The following is a 17,446-nucleotide window of genomic DNA, read 5'->3' as shown; positions in this document are numbered from 1 at the left end:
TGGACAGAGCCAGGATAGTTGATTTTCCCTTTAGCCTTTATGCTAAGCAAAGCTAACTCTATGCTGGTTGTACCTTTGTATGTAACGGGTAGATATGAGAGTAGTTTTGCTTTTCTTATTAAAATCTCTGCAATTAAGTGGAAAATCCCATTCTCAAAATAACAAACTATTCCTTTAATTTGTTACAAGCCAACAGTTCCAGCCTCTGTAAATATCCCTGGATTCTTCACTTTTGAAGGCAATACAAGGCAATATGTTGCTTTAATATTTCCTCAAAGCTCTTCCCAAAGGAGGGCATTCCTTTGATCTGGTGGTATCCGACATTCTGCTAAGATTTAAGTGCCCCTCCTCAGACAGTCTCTCAGGCATCTCAACAGCTGATTCATAATATGCTCTGTTTCTGAGTTTTATCGGCTGCCGCCCAGCGGGAAGCTAGGATTGCACAGGTTGGTTGCCATGGATGTAAAACAAACCTGCACAGGGCAAAAAAGATCTCCTCTGAAGCCCCTCTGAGCAGGCTGCATATTTGTGCATTGTGTGGACAACATGCAGGAAACCCACAACCGGTGAAAGAAAACATGCAGTCCTAAGAGGCTTACTGACAGAGCAGCAGAAAGAGAAGAGAAAAAAAGAGATGTGCTGGGAGGCTCAAAGGACTTCTGCTGAAAAGTATGCTATCAACTTTATTCTTTCTAGTTTTAACCAGCCCAGTTGCCAAGCTATCTTTTCGTTGTGAAGAGATTTGAGAGGCAGCAGTCAAGTTCATTTAAGGACGAGATATTCTAATCTTGAGGCACATAAAAGAAATGGAAACACGTATTCAGCCATTAATGTAGGATGAGCTGTGCTTTGAAGCTCTCATAATCAACATTTCTTATTATGTGTATTAAGCACTTTTTCTACATATGCTCTTGAATGTGTTATTACTGCCCATTAAAGGGCAACAAAAAGTCCCAGAGGAAGAAAAACATTTTAAATAGCATTTTATTGGTTAGAGCTATTTTCCCTGTCTCCTAAGTCTTTCAGACTGTTATTGATCTACATTCCTCTAATTGTGTCTTGCCCCCTCTCCTTTTAGCTGCATATATATAAAAAATGTCTAATTGAAGGCTTTGCACATAACAAATGACCACATTAGTCTGCACCCCTTTAACTCGCCCTTCTTCCTGTCTGTGGTTGTAATGCATTATACACTCTGCTTGTTCTCCGTTGTCTCTCAAATTACAGCGCAGGCTGCCAATCATTTGGAAGCTAAAACTAAGGGACTTGTTTTTCTCCTACCTCATAGAGAGAAGTATTTCTTCCAGTACTCAACAAAAGTGTTTACGGTGAAGCAGTAATAATGCTGAGGGCAGCCAGTCAACATAACATCTTATTTCAATTTTAAAACCATCCGTAAAGTTGTTGGCTTGTTTCCACCTCCATTATAATCTGAAAACACCCAGAACAAAACTAACAGTCACACAAGATGAATAACAAACAATTCAGTCATATTAATTCAGCATCATTGAACACTCCATGGATAGGAAAGAAGGATTAAATGCTTGACTTGTGTTTCTTTTATGTCTGCACATGAACAGCAAAGCTGTTTTTTTTTTTCCCACTCTGTTAAGATCTAACAACCTGCCAGACATTTCTTTCCCTCCGTGCTTCCCATACATATGGTGCCACAGAGAGTTTTCTCCATGTGACAAAGACCCTTAAAACCTTCACAACCAAATAGAACAATGCCACGTGGGTGGCTCTGTGTGTGTACGTGAGTGTGTGAGTGCGTGCGTACCAAGATATTATAGACTGCGAGTCAAAAAATCAGCAGCAACATTTTAACAAGCATCAGCTTCTATCAGCATAGATTTACTTCAATAGCAAGACAAACAATATTGAACCGGCAGAGAGGAAGAGTTACATTTGTGGTTTGCATTTCTTTCATGCGCAACTTGATTTAGCTTATGAAATATATATATATGTGATCCAGAAGATATTTTTGGACACACGTTTTCCCTTATCTAAAGTTGGTGGTGGTAACATGACAACAAACTAAATAAAAATTCCAGCAATAGGGAGAGATTGCTGGCAAGCAATCATAAATGCAAACATTGCAGGATTTAAAATGTTTAACATGATTAAATATATTATTTATTGTTATGGCCAAAAGCTAAGTAACTTTGTGAGGTCACAATGACTTTGAAACACAAATTCCAATGAGTTCTTCTGAGTCGAAGTGGAAGTTTGTTCCTCCAGAAATCGGGGGTTCATGATAATGAGAGGGACGGAAAATCAAGAACAATATGCCTCTGGAGACATACATATAGCTTTGCAAAGGTCGTGAAGAAAGTAAAAGCAAGGTGTTTAGATGAGAATTCAAAAGCAAACGTGAATGTATCTACAAGAAATTTCACAGGGAGTATTTTAAAAATCGAATCAATCAGTCAATCAACAAACTTTTTTAAACAACAAGTCAATTACAAGCCAACATTTGGTATTATCTATGGGGGCTGGACTATACACACAATCTGAACATGCAAACTAAAAAATAAAAATAAATTAAAAAAAAAAAAAAAAGAATATAAATATATATATATATATATATATATATATATATCAAGAAAATAATCAGTCACAAATGACTTAGAACCCACAACTTATTTTAAATAAATCAGAAGAAAAACTTGGGAACACAACATAACGACTTAATAAATGTAACATTCAGGGTAGTTACACTGCTGTTGCCTGTGATCCAATATGAAACCTAAATTGCTGAGCGTCTGTTGCCACTTGTGTTACGCAGCCTGGATGTTGGAAGCAGCCGCCACTGTTTGTTGACTGGTGATGAGAGCCGCTGTTGACAGGGAACTCTGTTTGCTTTGGCAAGAGAGCACACTGCCTGCCATTCCTCAGATGAAACCATGTGAGTGCTGCTCATTTTAGTATTTCAAACAGCTACCAGCTCCTGTAGTCTTTTTTGACTTGCCCTGCACTCACAAAGCTGCCAGTTCTTGGACTGGCTTTAAGTAACAAGAACTTTAACTTTAAACATGTATTATTTGTGTAGCCCTGATTAAGCTTACTCTTATCTGCTTTGGTCCTCCAATATTGTCCAACAATCATTTAAAAAAACAATCAGAATAGTCGACATTGTTGTACCGAACAACATGTAAATTATTTGGAGCAAGTCCCAAATACACATACCTGTAATACTATACCAAACATGTATTCATCTGAAGTTCAAAAGTTCTCCTAAAAACCAAATGTTGGGACATTTCTATATGTTAGCAACCGTTTTGAAGATGTACATATTCAGTTGAGGGGGAAGTGCCAAAGGAAGTGAAGTCTTTAGTTTTTTCATTGGATTTGAACTTTTCTTTTTAGAAGTTTTTTTTTTTTAAACCCTTCACCTAAATAAGACTGTTTGCCATTTTTTAATAAGTTAACAGTATTTAAAAAATCTGCCAATGCCTTCATAAACGCAGAGTATTTGAATTCACCTTCAGAGCCCCAGTAGAGACATCAAACATCTGACAACACAAACAGGGCATTGCCCCTTCCAACCTCAACTAAAACACTGTGATCATGCCGGGACTCTCCCATAAACCATTTGAGTTTAGGAGGAGGATAACAGCACGTCTTTAAACTGAGAGACATCGTTAAAGAGAATTGGCTTAATAATATGTCTGAGACTGTACACTCAAGTAGTAAGCTCTGCATTTGTTGCCCACTCATTTCAGCCATCATATGACAGCCATCAACTAGAGTGGGAGAAACATCCCAAGCTGGGCAGGAGAGATACAGAGGCAAGTTGTTGCTTGTACACTAACTGTCAATCATTGCTGAATGAAAAAGATGGAGAGGAATGCAAAACAATAAGAGAAAGAGGTTGAAAACCGATATGGGGATGGGTTGCAGCCAGTTTATGGTGTTTCTATGCTGAGTTAACTGTGTTCCTCTGCCCTACATATGTTGCTTTTATGGAGGTATCAGTATAAGAGGACACCTTGCACAGGAAAAGCAGCTATTAGTAAAAGCCCCAGTACATATCCCTGACAGACTTTCACCCTTAGAGACGGCATCCTGAGTCCATCTTATCTCAGGATCATAGTGTAGTGGTAGATCTGGAAGGAGGACAGACCCTCTCTGTTTGCTCTGAAGTGGAGCCTAGCTGCACGCACACTGACTCATCCACTGTTTTCACAACACCCACACAAACCCCAACTCCTAAATGTGTACTGCAACTCGGAAACACACACAAACAACTACACACATACAATTATCCACGTAAACATTTGCTCTCTCATCTCAGCACGCGTTTATGAAGTTTAACATTTGTTACAGTGATGAATAAACACACACACACACACACACACACACACAGCACACCAGTTAACTCTTACCTTGAAAAGCTGCCACATTGCGCGATATGAGGAACTTGAGGCTGGAGCTGGACGTCTGCAGGAGGTTTTGGATGTCTCTCCGGGCCGCCACCTGGTACTTCTCCTCCATCTTTTTGGTGCAGCAGGTCAGGTTCTTGGACATGCACACCTGAAGGTCTGAACCTAAGAGTAGTTAAGATTGAATGTTAGGATCTTAAAATAAAAATGGGAAGGAATAACTCATTTCTCATGGTGCCACTGTATTTCGAAATTCACTGAGCCAGAAATTACATTTGTCTTTGTTATTTTGTTCAACAAAAGAGAAATGTCAAAGAGATAGTTCAGACTTTTGGAATTGGGTTCATTTACAGGCCCTGGTCAGACCTGAAAGGTCGAAGTCAGTGTATTTGACACCCAAGGGGGCTACAGCAAAAATATCATCAACCACCTAAAAAGAGGCATGGCTAAAAGAAAATCAATATCAATTTAAGCTTAAGCTGGCATCCATTACTATTCTCTTTTGATGTTTTAAATGGTTAACTCAGATGTCACACAACACAGACATATTGATACAGCGTTATAGCAACCTCTGTGTAATGTTGTATACATTTTCAGTTTTATTTTTTTCCCCCAATGGAATCTGGTGGCTCTAAAGAGAACATAGATAACAGCTTTAGTTACATGTCAAAACCTGATTGCGGAGGACAGTTTCAAAATATAAGATTCAAATTGGTTTCGCTGCTGGCTGCCCACGTCCATAACAGTACACTTCTTTACCTCCATACCGTAACACCGAGGGCAACATGTGAACACAACGAGACAATCAGACACACCAGGGAAACCAACGACAGGGAGGAAGACCAGACAAAACACTGAATGAACAGACTTACAAAACCCACAACTAGACAGACAACACTAAAACCGTGACATAAACCTGGGAGTGTGACAGAACCCTCCTCTCAAGGGACGGATCCCAGACGTCCCAAAAAAAAAAGGTCCAGCAGGGTGGGTGGAGGGGGACCGGAGGAGGGACACATAACTAGGGCCAAGAAAGGGTGTGTGGAGGGGTCTGGAGGACGGGTCTCGGGCGACGGCCCGGGGGCAAGGCAGAGACCAAGGAGGGGGTCTCGGGCGGACGGCCCGGGGGCAAGGCAGAGACCAAGGAGGGGGTCTCGGGCGGATGGCCCAGGGGCAAGGCAGAGTTCAAAAAGGGGCGAACGCCACAGCGAGCGAACTCAGGGGGCCGAGCATGAGGGCACAAGGCAGCGGCAGGAAGAGTCAGGGGACCGGGCCCGAGGTCGAAGACCGCGGCTCGAGGGGGGCCGGGCTCGAGGGCGGCCGGGCTCGAGGGCGGCCGGGCTCGAGGGCGGCCGGGCTCGAGGGCGAAGACCGCGGCTCTCAGTGGGCCAGGCTCTCAGGGGGCCAGGCTCTCAGGGGGCCAGGCTCGAGGGCGAAGACCAGACAGCTACGGAGGCCGGGCAGGACCCGGTGTCGGCCGAACAGGAAACGGAGCCAGTGGGACAGGTTTCGGCAGGATCCCACACGGAATAGGACCAGGAGTTGGCAGGACCCCCGGTGAGACAGGTGATGGTGGGGCCTCCAACGGAACAGGACAAGGGGTTGGCAGGACCCCCGGCAGGAGAGTAGTCGGCGGGACCTCCAACAGGACTGGACATGGAGCTGGCAGGACCCCCAGTGGAACCTCCAACGGCACAGGACATAGGGTTGGCAGGACCCCCGGCAGAAGAGTAGTCAGCGGGACCCCCAACGGGACAGGACATAGGGTTGGCAGGACCCCCGGCAGAAGAGTAGTCGGCGGGCCCTCCAACGGGACAGGGCATAGGGTTGGCAGGACCACCGGCAGAAGAGTAGTCGACGGGACCTCCAACGGCACAGGACATAGGGTTGGCAGGACCCCCGGCAGAAGAGTAGTCGGCGGGACCCCCAACGGGACAGGACATGGAGTTGGCAGAACCCTCGGCAGGAGAGCAGGGTTAGGGTTTGAGGGACTTGAGTGAGGACTCGAGAGAGAGGACTTGAGAGGGAACTCGAGAGGGGACTTGAGAGAGGACTCGAGAAGAGACTCGAGAGGGTACTTGAGAGGAGACTTGAGAGGGGACTCGAGAAGAGACTCGAAAGGGGACCTGAGAAGCAACTTGAGAGGGGACTCGAGAGGGAACTCGAGGGGAGACTAGAGAGGAAACTTGAGAGGGGACTCGGGTAGGGACTTCAGAGGAGACTTGAGAGGGGACTTGAGAGGGAACTCGAGAAGAGACTCGAGATGGGACTTGAGAGGGAACTCGAGAGAGGGAACTTGAGAGGGAACTCGAGAGAGGGCTTGAGAGGGAACTTGTGTCGGTCAGTACGCCAACAGGACACAGGGAGCTGGCGTCGGCTGGAGAGCCAACAAGTGACGAGGTGCTGGAGTCGGCCGGTACGCCGACAGGACTCTGGGAGCTGGCGTCGGCCGGTAAGCCAGTCCTGGAGCCGAAACTGGAGTCGGGACCATGGCTACTGGGGCCGGTAATGAAGCCGGAACCATGGCTGCTGGGCACGGAACCGGAACACGGAACCGTGGCTGTGTGGGATGGTACTGGAGCACGGAACCGTGGCTGTGTGGGATGGTACTGGAGCATGGAACCATGGCTGTGTGGGCCGGCACTGGAGCATGGAACCATGGCTGCTGGGGCCGGAACCAGGGCCGGAACCATGGCCGCTGGGGCCAGAACTGGGGCCGGAACCATGGCTGCTGGGACCGGCACTGGAGCCGGAGCCGCTGGAGTACGGGCTGGAATCCTGGCCTCGCATCTTCCAGAGACCTTTTGGAGGCTCCGTGGACCTCCAAATGCCCGACGGGTTCCTGAGAAAAGGTCTGAGGCTGGAACTGGAGCCGCTGGAACCGGAACAGAGACCTGGACCATGGCTGTGTGGGCCAGGTAATCGAGCAAGGAAACATAACCCTGCGGGCCGGTACTGGTGCATGGATCCATGGCTGTGGAAACCGTAACTGAAGCCGGGATCATGGCTGTTGGAGCACGGGCTGGAATCCTGGCCCTGCGTCTCCTAGAGGCTTTTTGGAGACTCCGTGGACCTCCAACAGGACAGTAGTCGGATCCCAGGAAAGGGTTAGAAGCTTGTGACAAGTCTTCAGGGCTACTTGTAAAGGTTTGTAGCCACTCAGGCAACAAGCTCCTGAGCCAGGGCTTGCGAGCAACCTCCCGGCGTGCCTCCTTCAAAGCAGCCTCTTTACCTCGTCTAGATGAGGCGTTCTTCCAGGTGTAAAAAATGTACTCCAGAGAGTACCCAAGACATTCCGCCTGTGGGGCCAAAACATTAAAATATGCTGAGTCCAAATTTGGTCGGTTCATTCTGTTACGCTTGGGTGAAGCAGGTAAGACTCAAATGCAGAATTTAACGAAAAGAGAGCTTTATTAAATAATAAAAGCTGTGGCAAAAAAGGCAGTATCCAAAATATCCAAAACAAACGAGCAGCACAAGGAACACAGACCGTGGAATAACATGAAGGGGAAACAATGAACCGACATGGAACACAGGGGAAGACTAGACCAAATACACAGAAGGGTAATCACAGGACAAGACACAGCCGGGCGGGGGAGGGAGAAACACAAGGGCAACAGGTGAACACAACGAGACAATCAGACACACCAGGGAAACCAACGACAGGGAGGAGGACCAGACAAAACACAAGGAGGAAGACAAAACACAGAATGAACAGACAACACTAAAACCGTGACATAAACCTGGGACTGTGACACTTATGAATAGGTACACCATTTTCCCCAACCTTGTGGGTTTTCACCTTGTATTTATTTAGTAACAAATTGCTTACATATGTTACATGAAAGTAAAACAAATATGTGAGAGGCATGAAGTTGTGGCTGGGGATCTAGAGGCTCTCCTTAGGGTGCTCCACTTACTTTCCATTCCACAGACATGCAAGTCTGTCAAAACTGTCAAAAGGCAAGTATGAATAGGTGAGTGTGTCTACAAATCTTTTTTAATACCTGTATGATAAATTGGCCAACCGTCCAAAGTGACAAGCAATTTTCTTTAGCAGCACTCATGAGAATCTGTCAAATGGAAATATTTCACTCAGAAACAGAGGGGTCAACCAATTATGGGAAAATAAAAGTCAAGGGGTCATCGAGGTTAAATGTATTGACAATCCATGTTTATATAGAGAGATACACACAAGTCGAAAAATACAAGGTAAATAAATAGTACGGGATATTCAAAAGAAATATAATATATATGGACCTAATCATTGATTCTGGTCATTCAAAATCATTCTTCCACCATTATAGGAGTACAACAAATGCTTTACTGGAGCAGAAAACCAAAACACAAAGAACCTGAGCAGAGATGTGAGTCAAAAAGTTATCGGCTCACCAGTTTGTGGCAGTGATAAGCTAAGCTATGAACAAATAAGCAATCCTTCATAGGGGACAGTCAAAACATCTTAAAAGAGTCCCAAAACTGTGCAAAAGCCTCTCGGACAAGCCTAGGCAGAGAGTGCAGAGCTGTTGCCAGAGACGCTATCAGTTGAAGAAGAGTGAGGAGGGTGCAGGGCAGGCGATGGCACACGTGGAGGAATTTAAACTCTCCCAGATAAGACAACTTGAAAGAGCCCCAGGTCTTGTTTTTTTTCTTTTTCACCTAAATGCTTCCCAGAACTATTTTCACAGAAAGAAGCTTTAGTTGGCTGAGGGGAAAGACTTATGGCTTGCCATATTCTGACCCAAACTGAAGGCTGTTTGGCACGTCTTATTCGAAAACATAGAAACAGCTCGCTCTCAATCTCCAGGAATTTCTGGCAATGTATCACAAGCCAACCCTAAAGAATAGATACATTATACGATATACAGGATTCATTATGCTATTGCCCATTACACTCTCTGATGTGTTTCAATGCATTAATATGAATCCATCAAGGAAACCATTTACACATCTCTAATGTCAAGATGCATTCAGTTTAAGAGGAAATGTGCAAGGTTGCAAGAAGGGTCAGCAGCAGCACATATATTAACAGTAGCAAGTGTTTGTATAACGTTACTGAATCAGGAGCTTATCATCGCCTCTACAGGAGGCACCCACTGCACACATCATTCATATCTGAGAAAGTACTTTTCAGTTGAGAAGTAGCACTGAGATTCAGATTCACACAGGCTCACTTAAAGGGCAGGAGTGGTGATGGCATTATAAGGGTTAGTTAGAGGTTTAGGAAGTATTTGAGGGTTTTCTGCCAATGTAATCAGTTTCCACACAGCAGCAGAGGAAAGTGAAGTTTGTAGGGAGCAGTTTGTGGCAGGATGCTATCAACACTGTTAAGATTTATTTTTCCAAGAGAAAGCAGTAGCAAGCCGTTTGGTCAATGACAGCCCACTTGAAATATCTGCACCCATCATCCCACCTAATTGATGTGCAGAAGTATAATGTGCAATTGCATTATGGGTGGTGTTCAGAAAGTTAAATGAGGCCTTGTTTACCTAACTTTAGACTAAATAATTCCTGTTTATCCCTGCAAGCCACTTATCTGCTTTTGACAGCCATCAAAAACCAACACATCATCTCAGGAGTTTAAACTCCTAGATACCTTCGAAAAACGTTAGCACAAAACAGCCAAGACAACCACATTTTAAAGGTTGTTTTGTTGCGCAAACACAAGCAAAGTATAATCTCCAAGCCCATCTCTCTAGCCCATGCAACCCTATTGAATATTTCAACATGTATTAAACTGAAACACTCCTGGAAACAAATTTAAGTTATGGGTCCAAACATGATATCCAAAATAAACATAATTGCGTTACACGGCATTTCCTCCATATTTCTCGATTTAAACGTCCCATCACACAAAGGTTTAAAACTTTAAACAGTTTAGCGCTCTCCAGGTTCTGTCTATATTATTATCATGACTGCACACACGCCTCTAAATATGTTTAAAAATGCGCATTTTGTAACTACAAAGAGTACTTCAATAGCCAGAAAATGACAGGTTAAAAATCCACAGTGCAGTTAGTGACCTCAACAGGAAGGTAATGTAGTGTTGAATGACTTCTCTGGCATATTTCTTTCATTCAGGGTTTAGCTTGATGATGCTTTCGTTGCTAAATAGATGTTAATGATTAAAGTATCGAAAGAAATGTGACATCAATTATATGATAGCATAGGTTAGCTTCTCATGTGCATTTCAAACATACCTAGTCTGGGGCTCAAAGGCAATAATTGATTTGGTCCAATTTGTTTGAGTTGGAAAACTTTCCGCACTTCATCGCATCTGTTGGGGCTGCCAAACCCTAATCCAGAGCCACACGCCAGCAAGAAAACGCAGTTCGTCCACAGCAGCACACCCATGTTAACCAAATCCAGGGTTATACGCCACAAAAAGACGCTTGTTTGGAAGTTAAGGTTTCTTCTGAACCTTCGGGCAGCTCAGGTGAGTCCCGTCCACATCTCAGGTTTCAGGACTCAGCGTCGTCGACCATGTGGCGTTTGTGTGGAGGAAACGCTGCGGATCATCATTTCAGTGCAGGCTGACGGAGTGAAAGTTGCAGCGGTGTGAGGAGTCTGTTACAGCGGCATGTTGTCCAAGTTAGCTGGACCCGGAGCAGAGGCGGTCCCGCAGCGTTACCTGCACCCCATGGCCGGTGAGCAGCTGCCGGCGAACGGACAGCGCCATCTAGTGTCCGCCCCCTTTGAGTTAAGACCTGATTTAATTATGACAATTAAACAATATCAACGCTGAAGGGTGCAGAGATTAGGTGGATATGAAGCAAAGGTCTCTTTACAGCAAAGTTTGTATATATTGATGAGGCGTGACTGTTAAGGGTTTTCTTAAATCATGGATTGATTCATAAACTATGGGTATGCCTATGTTTTGCCCTTAATCCCAAATGCAAGTAAATGTAATTACACTGTAGGGGCCTACTCGTAATGTTCAATAGTTCTCAATTTCTTATTTGACTTACGTTTGCTTATTGTCAGCAACATCTTAGTTTGAAATTTAGATTTGAATTCAAATGAAAGATTGAAAGGGTTGTTTTGCATTGCTGATTTGCCTTTCTTCTCAGTAATTAAAGTAGTAGTACCCTGTACATTATGTTGTATGTCATCCTTATTGTTGTTCTGTTGTTTTTATGTTACATGTGTAACTAATGTGCTGCAGGTCACCCATGAAAAAGAGATATGTTGATCTCAAGGGGCTTTCACCTGGTTAAATAAAGGCTACAAACAAATTAAATTGTAAAGTTATTTTCCATGTTTTCAGTTTGCCTTGAACTCATGTGGGCTTGATTGTGATTTGCAAACTGAAAAAAACTAGAGGTAATATTCAGCTTTCATATATTGAAAATGAATGGGCAACTACTACAATAAGACCCCCATCAGTTTAGCCATTACTGCCCTTCAATGTGGCCTCCTGTAATAAGCTGCTGTTATTCAGGGCTGTGCTCTTAAATGTCTGTCTTGTGTGCATTGAAGACTGCACCTCCATTTTTTTTTTTAAAGCTGTTAACCCAATGGGTGATATGCTAGATGTAATCCGGTGTATGGTGGTCAAAAAATTACATTTATTAGAATATTAGTTGATGCCCATCAGTTAAAGAAAGTGTAAAGAGAATCAAAAGTTACTGGCCATAGAATTAGTTTATTAATGTAAAATAAATAATGTTACTTTTTGTATTGTCTTGCTTCAACAGTGTCTAATAAAGGCGGCACGATATAACCATTTAAAAAAAGCTTACAAATAATCCTATACAAATTCAATTGAGGTGCATTTCAATTTACCAAATGACTAAACAGTGTTAAATTCCTTTAACTCATTGTGAGATTTGCATAATAAGGCATTCAAGAAAAAGAAAAGTGTAAACAATTTAATATAAATTTCAAATGACATTACAATTAACACATTTTAAAAAAACATATCCCCATCAACTATCACATGCATTGCATACATAATAAGCAGTCATAAAGTTGAGTGCATTCATTTTTCTAGTATACTGAGGTCAGGATCCAGGTCAGCTCCATCTCCTCGTTCCTATACAGGCCGGGACAAGTGCAATACCTCCAGGTACTCAGCATTGCTACAAATCCCCACCTGCACAGGAAGGGACATCTCCAAGTATTTTAGACACCATATACCCACCACGAGGAAATAACATCTATGTTTAAGAGCAATACCACTTCGAACAGTTCATCAACCTAGTCAGTTTTGCATGGATTTGCACAGCGAACATCAGAAAAAGCTGGATGCAAACCAGCAAAACTGACCAAGTGATGATTAACAGATCATCCATAATCATAGACATCCGAGGTTCAGAAAGATGCAGTTAGTTAGAAGTACTTTAAGTGCTTACATTGCAGTAGATAGGAGAAAGACACTACCTGCACTATAAGCACTTTAGCACTGCTGAAACTCAGTAACTTCACAAACTGGAAAATACGTGTTTTTTTTTTTATATCAGCACTACATTTGTATTATTCAAACCAATTGTGTTTGATGTGACACCCCCAAAACCAAAAATCTAAACAGGTGGAGAGCAAGCAGGCCACCATCAGTTTTGCATAGATTTGCACAACTCATCTATTCTTGTAGTGCAACTATGCAAAACTAGCAGAGAACTGCAAGATATTAAAGCCCAATTGGAAATTGAAAAAAATGGTCTGGTGGCGCATATCACAGCCCCTTATGCCAGAAGGAGCACTTAGGGCAGTAGGTGCTAGTCTATTTCACTATCTGCACTAGATGCACCTTAGCACAAAGACAGTACTTCACATGACACATAACATCAAAGGGCTCTGCACATCAGTGTCAGGGTATTGCTGTAAGTGCCTCCATTGCAGTAGGTATGACATAGAACTACCTGCACTGTAAGCACTTTGACAATACACAGACTGATTACAGCAACATGGGAAAGATTGTCACACTGGTCCAGGTTGGAATTCGGGTTGGCCTCAGGATATCATGGTGGATCTGGAGGGGGGGGGGGGGGAGAGAACAAAATACACCTTAGAGAACAATTCGACTTTTTGGGAATTACAACAAGTTACATCCTTAGGTTGATGTGTGCGCACATGTAACCCATTTCTTTCATTAAATCCACCAAAAAAAACGTGGTATTCAAATCGTCTCCATCAATAAAGTGCATCACTATTCCTGATTAGTCGAGGATTACACGAATTAGTTGTTGTGATAGGAGATGTTGTGATTTATCGCAGCAGCACGAGGTCACAGAAAACATGAATGAGCAGCACAGCCTGCGGCCCGCGTTCCCTGCGACACTGAGGCGCATGCGCAGGGAGACTGTTGATCACCCCTCCCCCACCGCCTTTAACATGGCGCCTCCAAGTGCGCCAACCTTAGCATAAATGAGTAATGACAAATCGAGCTAACGCTGTATTGACTTGTTGAAATGTGTAGTTGCGTGTTGTTTATTTGGTGCAAACACCGGGGCCTGCTGTGTCGGATCCCCGAGAAAAACACGGCTAATGTCCGCAGCAAACAGCAGCCGTGGTCGGGCAGGTAGCTTAGCTGCTGGGAGCTAACGAATTAGCCTGGTGAAAACATGGAAAACCGTGTTAACGTTACTACAGCTGCAATAACGACAACTTTGATGTGGCACATGAGCAGTTTAGTGTCTTAACAGTAAACTCGGTGGGTCTGTTGCAGTGGTTTCGCAAGCTAATACAATTAAATAGTTTGATTACACTGATTAGCCGCTAGCCAACAACAAACGAGCACACGTCTGAACATACACCACCTGCCCCGGTGGATTGGCTGTATTTATCTGCTCCTATCTTTATCTAAATGTGATACCAACCCTTTATACTGTTATGTATGTGTTTACCCAACAACACAACTGTGCTGAGTGTCTGCAGCTAGGCTAAGGTAGCTAAGCTAAAACGCGCGGCCTATCACTGCCCCATGTGCTGCTGCTTTGTTCTGGGGGGCACTTTAACTCACACACCACTGCACTCGAGACTGAGCAACAAATTATCCACATTTACAAACTTTCCTTACTAATATTGGACACGCATGTTTACACAAACTCGAGTGTTGTTACGAGAATGTCGTATTTTTCTCAACTAGTTGCTAAGGAGAAAGGCTCTGGACAGCTTTTCAAATCTCCCTCATTCCCTCAATGGTGGAGCAGAGGGGGCTGCCATGCGCCTCACATTACACTGTTTTCATCGCCAGCATATCATTTAGGATTTAATGTGTGCATTTCCCCTCCATTAGTACGATATTAAGACACATTAAAACAGGCATAAAACACATCGTTTAGAGATTTCGTTCCGCAAAACAGAGATAATAAAACAACCCCAAACCCGACTTCCTTGCCTGATAAACATGCGCTCGGCAGACACTCACCAGCCGAAATCCACCATCTTCGCTCACTTGCTTGGGCTGCCGTGTAGTCTCTTACCGACAAAAGAGAGGAATAAATACGAAACTGTTCCGGAAAGTTTTCTACCGGCGCACAACAACGGAACATAAAGAGAAATCCGAGCCGATCGGGAGTCAATTTGTAGCCCAGTAAGGCTGGTTAAAAATGATTGCGGGGATAGGAAAGTGGCGCGAAGGCGACCAGTTGGTAACCATGTGGGTGAATGAAGGGCGGCTCCCTCTGAACGTAAATATCTAGCTACAACCCCCAACTCTACACATTAGCATACATAAACTACGGTACTTCCGACACAGATCTCCACCTCTCCTGAGGAAGGAGAGGGAAACAGTCAGCAATCATCGAGGGTTTCCAACGTACTTTTATATAAAATTATATATACATATATGAATTCGTCATAACGGCACACAGACTGCTTAATCATACATTTTAATGTCCATTAAAGTTGTTCATTATATTACAAATGTATCATAAAAAAAATGTTATCGATCAAAAGTGCTGAGTTGTGAACTTAATGTATTTATATGATGTTATTCTTAAGGTTCATTGCCTCTTTGTTTACTTAAAAAATAAAATGACTAATTAACCTGTTGCTGCTGCTCAACGCGTTCTCATAATGTGTTGACCTGGAGCTCATCATATAAACATGATTTGCATTTTTTTTTTAAAGAGCGAAAAATAAAAGTAATGTTTCCTTTTTATTTTAATTCTAAATGTTACACTTGTTTTTGAAAAACTTAATTTAAGGACACTATTACACAACAATTGGTCAGTTATACAGTTTTTGTTTGCTTTATAACACTTTAAGTATTACTAAATATTTCTATAATAAAACAAATCTTTAAAAAAAACATTAAGCACCCATAAACCCAGAGTGTTTAAAACAGAAAAACAGGGATCATTTTCATGTTGTTTTCGTTAGTCTTACCTAAATGTTCAAAGGAATATAAATCAGTTATTTCAATAGAAAAGGACTGACAGTGATGTCAGAGTACAGTTGCTTCTCTTTTGAAAGTTGTTCTTATTTTAATTTAAAAAAGAATATTGGTTGAGAAAACAATGAAGATGGTAGTAATCTGTGTTGGGGCAAGGTTCATATTGCTTTATTTATTTTCAACAGAAAACCCCAAAATATGTTGATAAAGTTTTAATGAATCAAGCAAATAATTTAAAGCAACATTTGAAACTGAAATAATAATTGGAGAAAAGATATGAAGAATAAAAATTAAACGGAAAATAGTTTGTAATGTATTTAAACATTTATTTTAGTAAAGGAGTAAGTACTATGTTTGTTTTTTTCAAGTGTTTTTTCAAATGTTTCAAAAATGTTTTCACATTTTGTTTTTAAAGTGGTTCAAGACAAAAGACAATAATAAGTCCTATTTCTTTTAATATTATCCAAATTATTTGAACAATAATAGATATTTGGTTTGTGCATCATGAAAAACTGTAGAAGATGAAACAAATTACAATTATAAATTGTCCTGGGTCCTTCTTTCTTTTCCTATTCTTAACGAAACATCTGGATGTTATGGAGACATTACAGCTAAAGGTAGAAGCCTTAAAACCACAACAGAAGTGTTGAGTACCACAACACTCTCGGGCCCTAAAACAGGATGCAGGGCCCACACTCCACACTTTGTTAAGTTATAAGTTAAAACTGCCTAGCAATTTAACCGTACAGTAATCTGAATGTATGAAATAAAATAATTCAAAAAAAGTTTTGCAGTTAAACACAAAGCTTACGTCGATACAATAATGCATGTTTCATATGTGTTGTTGCATTCTGCAGAACTGACTTTTATATTGAATTCAAGCTCCCAAACTTCAGTTTTTCGTTTTTTCTAATAAGTATGAATTTGCAATTTTCCCAAAAAGAGTTACAGCTATTTACTATGAGACAAAATCTTGTAGAAAATTGTATCAATTGGATGGTAAGGTTGATATCTTTTAATTTAAGATTATTCAAATGACATAACTGAAATAGCCACTTCATTCACATGTATTTGTTTGCCACTCTCAGACTGGTAAGTTCTTTTTCATTTTCTCAAGTATATCCTTTTTATGCTACTTCATTTCAGAGGAAAACATTGTCACATTTTGCTTACATCATTTGTCCAACAACACATACTTTTTAAATGAAGCTGCCCTAAAGAAACCGTATAAAATACGAAACAGAATCATTTACATTTACATTTTCTAAATTGTTGTCATGGTTAGTTTAAAGTGTATTAAAGGTTTTTAATACTTTTAACACCACTCTATATACGTGCTCTGCAGCTTTAAGAGCAAGTACAACCAATCCTTCCAATTAGGTTGTTTTGTTGAGACCACAAATATGCAACTTCACTGCATAAATGATTAAACAAGTGTTTTTAAGATTACTCCGGTCCATTTTCTTTGGAGTTTAATAACAAAGAAACAAGGGATGATCTCTTCTAAATTCACAAATGCAACCTTTGGGTAATTAGATGGAGGTCTGAGTTCTTTTTTTATAATTCTATTTTAATTAAATTTTTACGGGTATATCTATATTTGATCTCTATCTCATGTAAATATTGCTATATTTTAATGTTATAATAGTTTTCTTAAAATCGTTTTTTATAATAGTTTAATTTTGTTGGTCCTTTTCTTACTATATATCTTCTTTGACTGTGT

At 41.9% G+C, this 17,446-nt stretch overlaps 1 protein-coding gene across 2 annotated transcripts in view; it reads right to left on the bottom strand.

Annotated features, from left to right (window-relative positions):
* Positions 1–11,037, bottom strand: part of gpc5a (glypican 5a) — a 130,178-nt gene extending 119,141 nt beyond the window's left edge. For both annotated transcript variants that reach the window (XM_034103133.1, XM_034103141.1), the window contains exons 1-2: positions 10,586–11,037; positions 4,389–4,550 (exon numbers count right to left, since the gene is read on the bottom strand). In XM_034103133.1, coding sequence (XP_033959024.1) covers positions 4,389–4,550; positions 10,586–10,739 — 316 coding nt within the window. In that variant the 5' untranslated portion in view covers positions 10,740–11,037. The remainder of the gene's footprint in view (positions 1–4,388; positions 4,551–10,585) is intronic.
* Positions 11,038–17,446: the final 6,409 nt, after the last annotated feature.

This window comes from Pseudochaenichthys georgianus, chromosome 3 (assembly GCF_902827115.2).
Source record: "Pseudochaenichthys georgianus chromosome 3, fPseGeo1.2, whole genome shotgun sequence".
Taxonomy (NCBI): Eukaryota; Metazoa; Chordata; class Actinopteri; order Perciformes; family Channichthyidae; genus Pseudochaenichthys; species Pseudochaenichthys georgianus.
Note: the sequence above shows the minus strand (reverse complement) of the source record. Positions and strands in the feature narration are given on the sequence as shown.